The 16,312-nt window shown below is 46.7% G+C and overlaps 2 protein-coding genes across 2 annotated transcripts in view; both read left to right on the top strand.

Annotated features, from left to right (window-relative positions):
- LOC149342023 (acetylcholinesterase-1-like) overlaps positions 1–1,864 on the top strand; it is a 15,991-nt gene extending 14,127 nt beyond the window's left edge. The window contains exon 2 of the mRNA XM_089546725.1: positions 1,699–1,864. Coding sequence (XP_089402851.1) covers positions 1,699–1,864 — 166 coding nt within the window. The remainder of the gene's footprint in view (positions 1–1,698) is intronic.
- Positions 1,865–4,243: 2,379 nt separating this feature from the next.
- Positions 4,244–13,472, top strand: LOC149342024 (UPF0764 protein C16orf89 homolog). The gene is made up of 6 exons (XM_089542070.1): positions 4,244–4,704; positions 6,013–6,189; positions 8,370–8,626; positions 11,227–11,386; positions 12,656–12,796; positions 13,351–13,472. Exons 1-6 carry the CDS (start codon positions 4,485–4,487, stop codon positions 13,452–13,454), a joined length of 1,059 nt encoding a protein of 352 aa, XP_089398196.1. The 5' UTR covers positions 4,244–4,484; the 3' UTR covers positions 13,455–13,472.
- The last annotated feature ends 2,840 nt before the right edge of the window (positions 13,473–16,312 follow it).

A 16,312-nucleotide genomic window follows, 5' to 3' on the forward strand; every position in this document is an offset into this window, starting at 1 on the left:
CCGTATCTCAATAGTGCGCGGGAACGCAAAGGCCGGGTGCGGCGGTCATTTCGGCGCCCGCGTAAGTGCACTGCGTACGAAAAATTCCCAACTGACTCGAGCTTCAAAGAGATCAATTTCTCGCACGACGGGGTCCCCGAAATCGCTCAAGCTGGAGAGTTTTGTAGATGCAAAATCCACCGGCTTTTCTCCTCCTATATCATCAGATGGATTATAGCATACACATAGCCGTACATTATATTGCGAGTTTATTTAATTTTACGGCTCTTGCCTTAAATTCGTCTTTTTGCCGCGGACAATAAATAAAGTGGGTAAAGTGAGAAAATCTCTAATTGAACAAATGTTTGCATTTTTTATTTTATATATCGATGCAACAAAAAAAAGTAAACACCATAACAAGGTTGATTAAAACTCATCTACGTTCTAATTTTTTTTTGCCCTGAACCCGTTTGAACCGGTTCGAACCGGTTCAGTACGGTCCGAACCGGTTCGAACCGGAACGGAATGTCGCTCTGGAACCGAACCCGGAACTGAACCCGAAAGGTGTGAACCCGAACCTGAACCGAACCCGAAAAAATTCCGGTTCGACACCCTGATCTCTAGCCAAATTTACCTTTCGTTTCAGCTGCGTAATCTGCTGGGTTGTCTCTTTGTTCCTCTTTCTCAGCCTTTTTATTTCACACTTGGTCGATTCATCCAAGGATTCAGGCGCTGTTTTCGAACTACTTTTAAAGGGACAAAGTGCTCCGTACAGAACTTTACAGTCTCCTCAAAACATTGCCATGAAAGTTCAACATTATTTTCGATTATATCAAGTTGTGTACTAAATAATCTATAATCGCAACATCATCTGCCTTCGTGAAATCTCTAATTGTTTTAACTGTTCTATGATCTTGGTGCTTCTGCGCAGGAACTTTCCAGCAAAAAGATATCAGCTTGTGATCTGATATACCAAGCTCGACCGTTGTTGTTCCATCAGAAAATACTTCGCTCAGGAATAGAAGATCAAGAATATTATTTCCACAAGTATAATTATCTACAACCTGCTGGAGGCCCAGACTGAACATAATATCCATCGCCAAGTCACCAGAAACCGACGAACCATAATTTAAACGATTCCAGTTTAGACACGGTAGATTAAAGTCACCTGTTATTATTAAGATTTTCCCTTTAGTCTCAGGAGATGATCATACAACTGATGCATAAAAGAGTCATCAGCCCCTGGGGCCCGATATACAGAACAGAGATTTACTGCTTTTTTTTTTTTTTTCAAATTTAAACAGCGCTAAAATTTCAGACGAATACACAGATAGACATGACAGGACGGGCGCTTTGAAGAAAAATGTTTGATGTTTAAATTTGAAGAAAAGAAATGTATCACCAACAAGCCCCGCAACGTGTTTTACTGAGCGAATTTACTGCTTCCTTCGTGAGTTGTACCAGACTGTACTGTTCCCCGATTCCCGTGGCATTTAAAAAGAGAACTTAGTGCAGTAGCCACGTTTCAGCAGTACGCTTTGGATTTCCAAAGCTCCGCAAGGTCGAAACCATACGCATGCCAGGTGTCTGTGCACATGCGTCAGTGCTGTCGAAACGTGCGGAGTTTTGGTGAAAAAGAACTTGTGTCCTTGTGCCTCGTGCGCGTGTTAGTATGCGTGCTGTGCGGAAACCGAAACGCTCTGGCCTCTTTGTTTCCAGGAAGCCGGAGATGCCGGGCGGCGGCGAGTGGCCCGTGTTCCGCAAGGAGCAGCCACTGCACGTCTACATGCGTGCCGTAAATGCCAGTATTGGCTCGAACTTCCACGGGGACGGGTGCGACATTTACCGCCGGCTCTACCGTCTACTGGGCGTCCCAGCGCCTTAGGCGTGTTCGTCTTCAAGACATCTTACCTGGCAGACCCTTGCCAACAATGATTACAGATTGATTTGCGCGCCATTTCTGACGTTATCTGGCATCTAATACGTACGCAGAGTTAATTTAAAAGTTCCGTAGACCACTCCTCGTTCGATCGGAGCGACCTATGAGGTGTTAGAAACCGGTTCAGGTGCCGTGACGGCCCCGGCGTTATATGTGAAAGCCCTGCCCTCACCATCAGTTATATATGGGTCGCCAACTGTTGACGAAGCACGCAAGGAGCTCTCGGGTTCTTTAAAAGGCAGTGTACCATTATTCGACAGACGACAGCCAAACTACGGCTAAGAAACGGTATGCTCAATTTTTTTTGCTTGCCCAATTGGTCGCCACGCCGAGGTCTAGGAAGGAACCAGAGTAGGAAGATACACTCTTTATCTTTATTTCTTTTTCTTGGTGCCGAAAGGCTGCATGCATTTCAACAAAGTAAGTATGGCAAGTACTTTCGCACATGTTCTGATAATAGTAATAAAGGCGTTGTCTTTCACGTAATGGCTATGGACACTTTAGACACACGACTGCTTGTGTCGGGCATGGTATAGCAAAACGTACATGGTGTCGATCACCGGTCCTGACCACAGCGCGGTTCTGCAGTCAGCGCTTCAGAGCTGGATGGCTCACGGTCAACTCCAACAGCGTTGCATAGACTCGGATGTGAAAGCGGCGCCACGTCTGCGGCGAAGTTCGCCAAAAGTTGCTGTCTTTCCTCAACCCCTTCGGGCTTTCACTTTTACAGCCTGTGCGAGACGCTGCGAGCGGCTTATTCAGAGGAACAGCAGCGACCTCCCCGCCTTGTCTGCCAAGCCGGCAGCCTGAGGCACGAAGGGCGCGACAGCGCGTTTTACGACTCGAAGGCGCCGCGGCGCCCCGGCCACGAATCCGCGGAGACGCGTGCTGCAACACGAGCGGTCTTCGCAGGTCGTTAGGGGCAACACATTCCAAGCATCCTGCGGGAGGGCCACTGCGTGGCGGCAAAAACAAACCTCGCGTAAGGCGCTAATGAGCACTCTCAGAACAGGATTCCACGAAGCGCTTAGGGTGTCTTGATCGATAAAGCTGCAGATCACCGCCCGAGCTACAGGGTACGGAAAGACGTCCAGGATTAAGATAACAGCAGCATAGGAGAGGAACGCATCGCATAATAGCCGAAAAGAATTACCGCTTTTGACACTGGCCGTGCACTGCGCTGAGCACGACCGACGTGAAGACGGTGCACGGTGCGTGGTTTACTCTATACCTGCACTTCTTTACCTCTATTTTGTTTCGCTACTTACGTACTTCCAATATACGACGCTGCTGAGGTGAACCGTCTAAGTCAGGCATCTAGCACGCCTTTCCTTTCCTCGTGACCTCCTACTCTTTAAAATGCGTGCATCATCATCAGCCTCACTACGCCCACTGCAGGGCAACGGCCTCCCCATGTTTTTGCCAGCTGAGGTCACTCTATCCCCGCTTTTTAATCTTAAACTTCTTAATCTCATCCGCTCACCTATCATTCTACCGCCGCCTGCTACGCTTGCCTTTTCTTGGAATCCACTTGCTACCCTTAAGGGCTAGCGGTAATCAAGCTTTCGCATTACATGACCTGCTCAAGCCCATTTCTTCCTCTTGATTTCGAGTAGGATGTCATTAAACCGCATTTGTTCCCTCACCTACTCTGCCCGCTGCCGGTCTCTTAACGCTACACAAAATGAAAAAGGAGACAGAAAAATATATTTCTCTTAAGTTAAATGGTTCCACAACACCCAGTGCCGAATAGAAACAAAAACAGCAAAATAAGGACAAGAGAACACTATGTGAATCACAAATTTGAAAATATAGAAGGCCCAGCTGTGAGCTTTCGTTCCACCGGAAGTTAACGTTGACGTCATCTGCAGCAGCGATGTGTCCCGCTCCCAATGGTGCCGGATGCGTCTGCATGCTTGCGGGAGATGAAAAAGAACAAAAAAGCAATACAAAGAAACGCTGAGCGGGCGCCTGCACATATGAACACCTGTTGATACGTATCATCCCACTCACATTGAGAGCGCAGAGGAACTCCTTTGGTCTTATGGCGCAAGCAGGAATGTATGTGTGGACGCATTATTGTTTCTTTCTTTCCTTCCCACTCTTTCATCTTCTTCGCCGGAGAATCCAGCGCTAAAGAAGCAGCCCACCTTTCGCCCGGCTCGCAGCCGTCGGTAAACGTTTGCGCATTCTCCGTCTCGCGGAGCTTACGCATACTTCTCGCCTTATAAACAAAGGAAGCATAGTCGGCCGATAGCTCCTCGCTGCCCGTTCAACGTGATTCTATTGTTCTCCGATGGCGCGGCTCTTAAAGGAAACTATTACGTTACGTCACCGCAGCTGCTAGCAAATTTGAGCCAACAGTTTGATGTGGCAGTCGGGGTCCAGAGCGCTGAAAGAGCGCCGTCAGGAACTCGGCGGAGGTCTGTACTAAGCAGTATGAAACCAAGTGGACGTAGCTCATTCGCGTAGGCAATCAACGCGTGTAGAACCAGTGAATCTGTAGGCGAGCGAGCAAGTGAATCTGCAGGCGAAGAAGCGAGCGTGTATGTGCACATAAACAAGAATGCTGTTCCCGGAAATAGCTTTGCTGCTTGGCGTGGCGCTACTTGTTTCTTTCGGAGATAAGCCTATGCGCCGGCCTCTCCTCGACGCCCAAAGTGCGGAAGAGACTGCCCCTCTAGATCGGCGCATACTGTCGGCGCTGGAAAGAGCTGTCGAAGCTCTTGGAATGAGATCTGAAATTATGTACGTGGATGCCGCTTCTGGGCTGCGGTTCGCTGCCGGTAAGTACTGGACTTCTCAGTCATCGTCGTGCTTCCTATGTGCCTGATGTGTCGATAGTCTTTCACTCGGGCATTGGCAAGACACGGCTGGTTTCCGCCCTTATAAAAATGGTCTATAGACCTATAGACAGTCTATAGACTTCTTATACACTCTGTTGCCTTCCTATAGATATTTCTTTTTGTCTATTCATAGTCTGTAGACTGTAGAAAAAAGTCAACTAAAAGTGTGTGACCATAAATATACAGATTGTCTATAGACTGTCTATAGCATTTGTACTGCCTATAGACTGTTCTATAGGATTTGTCTATAAAGAGTCTGTAGACTTTATAGACAGAAGTCTATAGACAGTCTACAGACTAAAAATTTCAACAGGCACTCCCTAAGCTGCCTGTAGCCTGTCCAGAGATATTTTCGCAGGTACCGATGCTCTTGCTTTCTAACTATTCTACGCTATTTACCTTTTACGCAGCGTGCGCGCTGTAGAGAAGTCGCTGTTAGTATTTTTCACGAAGCCAAGAAATACGCACTACTTATGCTTCTTTCGTGCGTTCCGCCCTTACAAAAAATTTTTAGACAGTCTGTAGACTGTCTATAGACATCTATAGACATCTATAGACAATCTACAGACTGTCTAAAAAAATTTTGCAAGGGCGGAACGCACGAAAGAAGCATAAGTAGTGCGTATTTCTTGGCTTCGTGAAAAGTACTAGCAGCGACTTCTCTACAGCGCGCACGCTGCGTAAAAGGTAAATAGCGTAGAATAGTTAGAAAGCAAGAGCATCGGTACCTGCGAAAATACCTCTGGACAGGCTACAGGCAGCTTAGGGAGTGCCTGTTGAAATTTTTATGGCCTCGTGCACTCAGCCAGGCTACGCACGCTGGCTTCGTGAGAGGTGCGGCCTATTTTGTTCCTCCGTTTACAGCTAAATGCGTCGGCCAGATTTCCTGTCCTGTGAGCCGACTGATTTCTGACACCGCGGAAGCAGGTTGCCGCTCGACTAAGCGATCTTTAATCGATGTAAGCGCTGTGCCTTTTGCTTTTTCAAAGTAGGCTTGCCGCCACGCTCGTGCGTCGCTGTGAAAGTGATTCGCATATTAAGCATATACCCGGTTCCTAACCAGTGTCTGTTAAAGATTATAAGAATTAATGCGCCGTTGCGAATGATGTCAGACAGATAGAAACTTGAAGGTAATACGTGGAGCCATGCCAAACAATATACGAACTCTACGTCATACTAAGGCCGCAGTATGCGGTGATCACGGTGGCAACATTTTTTATCTCTTATTCCCCTTTCTGGACCACGCAGACCGTCTGCAGGCCGTCCTTGACTTGGCGGCGTCTTCTAGGATGGACAGCACATCGAGGATGTCCTCGGCGAGGTCAAGCGTGAGCATGAGGGAAATAGGTCTAGTCCTGATTAAAGCCAACAAGCTCGCCGCCATTGCCAGCGAAAGGGTCTTTAAAACTACGGATTTGCCGATACGTGAGTCGATTGGTTTGTATAAGATTCACCTTGCACATGCCAGTGCGACAACATACAGAAAGCAATTTTCTGTGTATCCGCTAAGAGCGCTGAAAATTATGAACGTGTGAAAGCATATCTTGAATATACGTTTCTGCATGGCGAAACTCCACTTTTTGTGTGATCATAGAGACGATTGAATTGCTAATCTCGTTTAAAAAAATGCAGGGGCTATCGATTATGTGACCGACTGCTGATACAGGTATGTCATGTATCGGCTTCGATATTTTCACGAGCATCTTTGAAATGCTCAGATATGTTTCGCGTATGCACTTTCTTAGCGTCACTTTTTTTTTACCTTTATTTCTCCAATTTTTATGAAGGGGCACAGCGTTCCTCATAGCTCATGTGTCGCTTCGGGACTTTAAACCCTAAAATTTACATAATTTATTCCCTTTTCGGCGAGCATTTAGTTCTTTGGCTTCGATTCTTGAGCAACATGACACTGTTCTCCTACATTGCACTCACATCTCGATGTAGTTGGTGTAAAATTGCGCCAACTAGGTTGGAAAGTTCATTGTGCTTGGCTTTTTTTTTTTTAAAAAAGCTAACTATTCGGCTGATCTGAGCTACGACATATTGAAATTTTCGCGATGGTAATGCAATTTCCCCGCGAGGGTACAATTTCTATATCGGTGGGCAATGGTGGGCCGCATCACTAGCCATTGTATGCAAGCGCCCCGTGAGGGCGCCTCTCGTGAGTACCTAACAAGGTAGATAGATGTAACATACGCTCCGTGAAATGGTTCCCCATGCATGATCGTTCAGCAGAAGCGCTCAGTAGAAAGGACAAGCTTGGTGGCACCCGCCACAATCTAATTTCAAAGCAATAAAATTAAAGAAAAATTATTAGCCACGCACTACTTCAATTAGAAAGAGATATCTGCAATGTACGTATAGGTGGGAAAGCGAAAACAATGAAGTCGCGTTTTCCACTCACTGTTATAACGGAGCAATCGGCCGCGCCCAGTGCTCTCAATTTGTCCTTAAGCAGTGGATGGAAGGCATGCAGTGAATGTAAGGCCGTTATGACACAATGCTTTTCGTTCGATTACATTTGATTCTTACCAGCAAGGGCATGGGGTAATAACGAAGCATAAAAAGAAACAATGAAATGGAACTGGAGTGAAATCGTATCACATCTCTCCGTGCATAACAAGGCACCATGTCACCATACACAGAGCGCTGCACAAATGGCCTGCGAGTGCACTCTAAACACGCATGCGGGTATATAGGAGTCAAAAAGGGAGTAACCTGTCCTCTAAAGCACTCCCTCCTATAAAATGGAGTGCGCTAGAGGCCAGCTTACTCCTTTTTTAACTCCTTTAGCCACGTGATCTCCTCATTTTATGTTGATAAATAGCGACTCTGAATTTTTCGGTATGCCCTTCCAGTGCAAGGAAATCATCTTCTCAGAAACGCAACCTCGGTGCGTGATAAGAACTGCACAGTCCTGCGAGCGCTCCTCTACATCGTCGAAACTTGCTTTTCCCAAGCTTTATTTCCATTGCTGGCGCCAGAACACTGAGGCATTGGCGATTAACGGATGTCTCGTTAGCGTGCGAGCATGCATGTCACGGGTCTCTCAGTATATATTCCTCTTAGACAAATACTCTGACTACGACGTCTGAATGTAATATACCGACGAAGCACTCACGCAACAAAGTGAATGACGGGCTTCGACGGGCGCCGATCCTTCTCAGACTACTTCGCGGCGCCGCCGCATTGTTACGTCTGACTCGCGAAAATCGCCAGCAAGCAAATGTACTACGGACCACTGTACTTCTAAGGGCGCAAACACGGAGACAGCATGCCACAGAAACACGGTTAAGAGCCCCAAGAATACTTTGAGATTTATAAACAGTACGAGGGACCTCAAAGTACAAACAATTACGCTCCAAATTGACCTGTTTAGATCATTCTACGAGGGACCTCAAAGTACGAACAATTACGCTCCAAACTGACCTGTTTAGATCATTCTAATCTGAGTGGCGTCATACTGCTCAGTGAACTGCAGTGCAAACCTAGTGATACCGCTTCCGGCGCGCCGGAAGCTGTAGCACCACTTCCCCCGATTTCTGGGCCTCCCTAGCCGCTCCTGCACTTACCTTCTCCCCTTTCCCTCTTCCCTCGAATCGCAGTGTCACATGGCGTACTCCGCCAGGGTATCTGGAAGGAGCCACCCGTTCCCGCCGACGTTGAGCCGGTCCTGAGCGCATCTGGCACCGCACCTTACTACAAGATCACTGAAGAGCTCTCAGACGCCTGCATCACGCAGCTGTTTTCATCCGACCTGTGTCGTGATTTGAACAGCACCTGCTGGGAGGCCATGACAGGCGGACATCACACCTCCTACGGCCTAACCCATCAGGTTCTCTTCCTCTGGATCGCGCTGAAGGTTAGCGCTGTTCTCCTCTCAGTCAGGCGACACTGTCAAGCTCTGATAAGAAGATGCTACCGGGATACAGTGTGCCTTTGTTTTTTTTTTCACCATGTGCTGAACGTTCTTTATTCGCCTGGGACGCTCTAGCAGAAAGCAGTGCAAATCCGTCCGCTATCGTGAACATCCAGGCGCATACGCTACATCCACCCTCCACCACATAACGTTACAGGATGTCTACAAGAAACGAAGGTGACAGCTCTTTAGATCGTGGTATCGCAGCTAGTCTCAGAATTGCACACAGCCTGAAAGAAAAAAAATAATATTCAGTCAATCAGAATTTTGGTGTGGGCTAGTTGGCTCATTGCTACAACAGATGAATCCGGAGCGAAGGAACTAGTACACGAGAAAACACAGAACGCGGGACGGGCACTTGTTTCATAAACGAGTGCGTTATACACCAGTAATACTGATACATGGAGTACGGTTGGCCAATCGACAATGCGAAACACCGCCTCCAAAAACTCGACAATCTGTATATAGCAATCAACAAAACATAAAGAAAGAAACTGCGGCCCGTGAGCTCATAGGCCATACAGCAAAGCCAAAGTAAAGAAAACCACAGCTCGTGAGCTAGACTCCGAACTGATTACAGCGAAAAACGTAAATGATGACAGCAAATTACAACCACAATATAAATGACGACAGCATCTAAAAGATGGTGGCTAAAAAAATTGTAATTTTAGAGCTAGAGACAACTCTCTGGGGAAGACGAAACTGCGCGAAGGTTCGAACATGCGCATGTGCATCTATACCTAGAGTCAAAACAGGTGGCCTGAATAAAAACAGGTTGGGAAACGAAAACAAAGCCAACACGAAAAAACAGGTGACCAAGACGAGGCCAACAATAACTACGACATCTACACGTCTAGCGGTGGTTGAAAAGCATGGATTGAGGGCGTCCCAAGAAAGGCATTTCCTTTGTCTTGTAGAAAGATTGACGGGGTGCTTATTCACACGTCCCCATCCTTAGATTCTCCTGCAAAGTACCTTTTTTCAGGAACTATTGTTCGTAGCGGGCATTCGAGTTTATAAGTCTTGCATGTGAAAAACATTTCGAGGTGCCTAGAATTCGCTTTTTCCACTTTTTTATTTTATTTTTTTAAACTTCAAAATTTTTGGCGACAGTGAAGAGTAAAAGAGAAAGAGAAGTTATTACAGCGTTTCTGGTTTAAAAGGCTGGGGACGTGTGCATCAGCACCTCATCAAATTTTGTACAAGAGAAAGAAAGGCCTTTTTTGGGACGCCCTCAATCCGCGCGTTTCAGCTACCGCTAGGCGTGTTGTTAGGAAAACGTTGTTGTTGTTGTCCTCGTCTTGGTCAACTGTTTTCTCGTGATGACTTTGTTTTCGTTTCCACACCTGTCTTGACTGAGGCGCCAGCACCGTCCACCTCTTGTATTTTAATTACTTTTAACTGTTCTGCCGTGTTAATTCTTGCCTGTCTGTGGATTACTTTTTATTTTAGCCTATTGAAAATACATTTTGTATCGCAGGCTCTGATTTTTTAAGAATTATTCTGCCGTGCTAATTGTTGGTCGTCGGTGAATTGCTTCTCTTTTGGCGTACTGACACTCCTTTTTCTGTCTCTGGTATTTATTTATTTGTTTTTTATATATATTCTTTTGCACTTTACTTTCGCACCCATCTTTGCCGCCAAATGTGTTTGTTACCTTCACGTGTTGGTGCTTTTAGGCTTCTGTTTGTTACCGTCCTCCTAAGTTTCGTTTTCCTAAGAGTTTTGCCTCTAGCTCTAAATTTGCAATTTTTTTGTTGTCACCTTTCACATGCTGTCGTCATTTACATTGCTGCTGTAATTTTCGGTCATCATTTATGTTTTTCGCTCTCATCAGTTTGGAGTTGAGCTCGCGGGCTTCGGTTGTCTTTACTTTGGCTTGGCTGTAAGGCCTATGAGCGCACGGATCACAATTATTTTTCGTGTTCTTTTGTTGATCACTTTATAAAGATTGTAGAGCATTTGAAGGGGGGTCTTTCGTTCTGCGGATTGGCCAACCATATCACGGGGTCCAGTGTGGCTGGTATATATTGTGCTGGCTTATGGAACAATAAAGAGTTGGTAGTCAATGTCCGTCCTGCGTTGTGTTCTCTCGAGAACTCATTCATTAGCGCTGGATTAATCTGCTGTAGAATATACATAGAACCATTCTTACAGATCATTAACGCACTTCAAATCTGAATGTGCTTTCAAATACAGGTCGCTTGTTGAAGCCGAATTGTTGTTTGTTCCAGCATGCTTAATGTCAGTCTCCTTGTTTTACCCACCCATGTTAAAACGGAAGAGTGCTGATCTTTCCAATCAGCAGTAGGAAGTAGTATGGAAGTGGCACTAATCCGGAGTTTCAGAGCCTAGTTAAATCGTCTCTTGTCGATTGCACATCCGAGAAGCGCTAGTGCTCCGTCCCGCGGCCCTGCCCGCTCATCGTCGTCTCCACGTAACACGAATCCGTGCTTTCGCACCGATTCGAATGCAGTAAACATTCTCTGTCATTTTTTTTTTTTTTTGAGGTACATTGGTTAATAGCCATTCATTCACTGCAGCTCAACTGCGCGGATGTGCTGGAGGAATACTCCAACCTCTACGGCCAGCCTCCAGCGGGCCAGAACTTGGTCACCAAGTGCGCCCAGGTTGCTGACGAAGCACAGTCTTTAGCCCAGAAGGGCTTCTCTCCTCGGAATAGGGACATCTTCCTCGAGCAAGGTAGGGTGCCCGCACTGGCGCAGCGTACGTCTGCTGCTGACCGATGCTGTAAAGCAAGGCGCCTCAAAATTGCTAAAATTTTCAGTGAAAAAAGGGGGAAGGGATGCAATAAATATGGTAGAAAATATTACACACATTAATTTAGAAAAAAAGAAAACAAGTAAGTATTTTTTTTAGATCAACGGGCACATATCGACGTCCGCATATAGCATGAACTGGTGGGCGAGCTGGTCTGACATATCTAGTGAAGCAGCGCTACGGCACAGGGCCAAAGGGGAGAAAGGGACGAACACAGCGCTGTGTTCGTCCCTTTCTCCCCTTTGGCCCTGTGCCGTAGCGCTGCTTCACTAGATATGTCCGCATATAGTCTATAGTCTGCTCAGGATAGCGACAACCAACAGAGTCCTAGACCAAGGACACCGTCCGAAGAGGACGGCGACCAACTACCATTCGTTAAAGGTTTCTGCTCGTGTTCCTCCTTCCGAAAAAAAAAATCCTACCACTTTGCCTGGCATCAGTCAAACAATTTCTTCCGCTGACAGCAGTAATGAGCCGAAACCAGTATACTGTACTAATTGACACGCTGAGCATAATATGAGGCGAAGGATATCACGACGACATAATCAAAGCAAAATGGAGCAAACTTATAAAGGTCGCGGTGACAGCTGTTCCAAATATAGAAGTGTTCTTGAAATAGGGTACTGCTGCACAATGGGATGCACAGGCCGTGTTCACAAAGCTTCGCTAACGTAAAACGGTTGCTTAATTACTAGGCGCACAAACGCTCAACACACACGACACACAGTCAGACTTCCATTACCGCCGCCAGTATCCGGTCATGACAGCCTTTAGGCTGCAGAGACAGATATCCCTTAAAGACTGTTTATCTTATCTTAACTTATCTTAATCTTATCTTATCTTATCTTATCTTATCTTGCGCCTGTCGGTAGCTGCAGTAAGGTGGAGGATGTTCATTCAGGCCGGAATGAAACGCAATCACTAATGCGCCGTAGTTTTCCACTTTGTAGCGAAATATTCCTTTACATTGGTTTAATGAATATGTACTCCTCTAGACCCGTTAATCACAAACACGACTCGGTTTAGTTGTATACTGCAGCTAAAGTGCACAGGTAAAATATTTGGTTTTGTTACACACACTGTTCGCGTTTCATACCGGCCTGACTGTATCAACGAGCTGCGATAAGAATGAAATTATATCGGGAAGAGTGGAAACTGACTGCGTATTGTCGTAACCTGTGCGGGCTGCAGTGACCGTGTGCGGATTCATTGACCACGACGTGTTCAAGGACACCTCTCTGATGAACGAGGCGCTGTCCTGGCAGCGGGAAGACGGCTGCTTCCCAACGTGGCGACGGAGGAGGGTTAAGCGCGAAGAAAGGGTCCACCGCGGTGAGTCATAAGAAAATGTAGCAGTCTCGCAGACGCCTCAGCTGCTGCCTCGAGGCCATTCGCGATTTGCCAGCACTGTGGCACTCGCTAGACACGGAGCGATCTTGATCACTAACAATGCCCGGCTATCACCCTGAATCTTGTTCCATAGAAAAAAAGAGAACTTTTAATATGAAAAAGGGTGCCTGCCCTGTGTTACCACTCAGCTATACGGCATGTGTCCAGCTTTCTACTGTTCCTTTGGAGAGCTTCAGTGGTACATTAAAGCTTGAGCAACTGCATTTGGCAGGTACTAACGCGGGCAAAATTTTGCGGGACGCAAGTTTTTGGAAAGATGTTTATTGTCGCTGCACCGCGCTACCCAGCCGATCGATCGATCGATCGATATGTACAAGTGTCGCAAAGAAACAGTGGATGTGGAGTTGTGTCTAGTTAGGGAAGACTGAAGCGCCGATCACAACTCCCGCTCTAACCAACATGAACGCATTTTACACATTGGCGTAGTGATGAAAGCATCATAATAACAATATGTCTGCCCATCACCCCTTTTTCAGATGGGTGCTCGATGCACACGACAAGCGTAGGAGCTGGAGCTCTGGCCACTTACCTGGAAATAATGGCCAAGGCCGAAATCTCCGGAAGATCTCTGCTAACTTAGTCACGCGGCTATTCCCAGCACAATGGAAGCTTCAGAAGTCACCATAAGCGTTTGCCTCCACATAGGGTTCGTGTACGCCCACGACTGCGGTGTGAGGAAACTGGCTGACGCTCCCGTAACCGGACTGTACAAAGCGCGGCAACATTTTTAAGGATGGAAAAAGAAAGGAACACAAACAATAACTGAGTAACGTGATGTCATTGGCTCCCGTGCAAAACGCACATTTGTATTACTGATCCTGTTCGCTTGTATTAAAGCTCCGACAACTTAGTCGTCTTAGCAGCTAACTCACGTTGCTGCTGAGACGGCTGCTAACGAGGCCCTCATTTCCCTTCCTTTGTATAATCAATAGCTCAACAAGGGCCTTGGTTCTGGCAGTCTTGGTGCAATAGGTAGCATAACAGGGCTCTCGCACAGCTTCCGTCCTCACCATTCGGTCAGTTTCCACGTGACTCTCGCGGCAGTAAAGAACGTACTGCGTCCGCCGCAATGGCAAAGGTGGCGCTGATGACCACTTTCAAGGACAGCCCTTTATATCCCACAGGCATCGCGTGTGACACCTAGAAGATCGAAAAAAAATCGAGTAGACTACTGTTAATAAACTATCAGGCCCAGGGGCGGAGGATTAATTTATTCTAGTCAACGCAGCTCGAACCTCTTCTCTTGAAACCTGATCACAAAGTGTTCTGCCAATGTCATCAGGCAGAGATAACGAGCCGCAAAGGGCATCAACTTTGCCAGTAGGGTCGAAGACCTCCTCCTGATGTTCCTTCTTAGGGAGCAGTGATGTTCCTTTCGGAGATTTTTTTCCCTGTTTGGGGACTTTAAAAAGTGAAATTTGGCGGAAAGGGAACTTTTAAAAGGATAATTGACTCTTTTTTTTTTCATATTGACGGAGTTTTCAAATCGCTTCAGGAAAAAAGCGCTTGAAGTAGGGATTTTTGGTCTAAGTGAGGAAATTTTCGGTTTCGTCGCCATCGTCGCCAGATGAGCGGAGCATATATTAGAAAAAGGGAAGCATGTGAACTAGCTGCACTCTTGTCCGTGGCCGAGCTGTTGACGGAGCCGCCACCGGCTAATCGTGTGCTAACGCGTCAACAGCATACTCGCAAAGTCGAAAAGCATCGGAAAAGCCGCCGCGGGGAGCTGTTCGCTGAACTGTTCGTGATAAGAAGTAGCTTTTAGAAGACTGAAGGAACGTTTAACCAGCAGCGTCATTGGAAACAAACGCAGCAACATTTTTTTTTTTTAACTGTGCTTAAACTCCTCTTCAGCCCATGTAAATTTCGGTTGCTTGACCACCAAATAAAAAATGTCAACTCCTGTCAGAAATGTGTAGGCTATCACATTCAAACTCTAGAGGAACTTTTGAAAACTCAAACGTTTCCAGGGCTGCCGCTAAAAAAGCTGGATTCCTGAGCCCTTTCTTTTTGAGCCAGTGGGTGTCGTTTTGTATAGTTCATTTCATAATGCGGCAAGAAAGTTGACGCTACATCTCGCCGTTGTACCAAGCAGATGTTTCACTAAATCTTGCCCAGGTTCTCTATTGACTTCACAGCGCAAAGCACACAAGTACTAAAGACTTAAAAACAACAGGAACGAGCGCCAGGAAGGATCACCAACTTGCCCAGACGAGAATTCTGATCCAGAATATTTCTTCTGCAATGGGCTCTTTCCTACCCGAAAAACGAAGCACGTTTTTATGTCTTTAGTCCTTGTCTGTTTCGCACTGTGAAGTCAACATGAACGGTCACCAACTTGCCCAAACGAGAATTCTGATCCATGTTTACCAACAATAGCATACCAGCTGAGCATCGATATATGCCAAATTTAACACTCCAGCGTCCTTGATCTCGCAAGTACAATATATCTCGTTGTCATAATTGGTTGCCGGTTAGCATTCACGATCTTCTGTCGAAACGTCAAGTATGGTAACCCAAAGGCGCTTGCACTGTGAGGAAGAGATAGCCTAACTCAAGTCGGTAAGTTGGCCTTTGTCGTCTTGCATCAGCAGTGAGGATTATAACAGCAGCGTCGTGCTAATCCGCTGGAAGGGCTATTCCCTCATTCGTACATCTGCTTGCTGCTTCACTAACCCGTTTCTGTCCACACAAGACAATCCGATTCTCATCACTACGCGATCCAAACTAGCTGTCAAATTTCGCGGGGGTTCATGCTTCATGAGCAGTTAGCGCCATCTACCGTCAGTAATTTTGTTTTAGCGGGGGATTCTCGTCACCCATTACTGGCAGATGGCGCCCTTGAAGCAGGCGATGTATGTTTGATTTACAGACAGCACATCAGCGCATTTCAATGTGCAATGCGTTCAAGAAACATGCGAAATTGAAGAGCCTTACGCAAAAAGCTGCCTGACGCACCGCAAGCGCAGAAAGGGCTTCTTCCCTATGACTCTGCCCATTCGAAGATAGTCAAGAGAGCTATTGTTAGCTCGTGCCTGGGATCTTCTCTGACGAAGTCATGCCCGCATGCAATGCACACTAGCTTTCATAATCAGATAAAAAGGCTGCTTTCAGCCGGCTTCCCCTGCGAGGTCATCTCAGCTGTGGCCGAGAACCTTCTTCGGAAGGTAAAAAAAAGGAAACCGCGCCAACAACGAGGAGCGATTGCCACGAAGAAAGACTACGGTCGTCCCGTATATACACAAGGTGGCCCACAACATAAAAAAAAAGTGGCAAATATGCATGGCGTCCCTGTGGTGTTCTCGGCGCCACGCAAGCTCGTCGGGTTGTGCCCAAGGATCAGCGCGGAAGGCGCTCGACGAAGAGCATGCGAGATAAAGCATGCGGCACAATTTGTGAAATGCGCCACGGGCGTTGTGTATCTCATCCCACTCAAGT

Source organism: Amblyomma mixtum, chromosome 5 (genome assembly GCF_055824585.1).
Source record: "Amblyomma mixtum isolate Tamu chromosome 5, ASM5582458v1, whole genome shotgun sequence".
NCBI lineage: Eukaryota > Metazoa > Arthropoda > Arachnida > Ixodida > Ixodidae > Amblyomma > Amblyomma mixtum.

Coding starts and splice junctions, on each gene's coding strand:
- LOC149342024 (XM_089542070.1), top strand. CDS start 4,485: ATGCTGTTCCCGGAAATAGCTTTGCTGCTTGGCGTGGCGCTACTTGTT. Junction 6,190..8,369: donor AACTACGGATTTGCCGATAC/GTGAGTCGATTG, acceptor CTCGAATCGCAG/TGTCACATGGCGTACTCCGC. Junction 11,387..12,655: donor GGACATCTTCCTCGAGCAAG/GTAGGGTGCCCG, acceptor TGCGGGCTGCAG/TGACCGTGTGCGGATTCATT.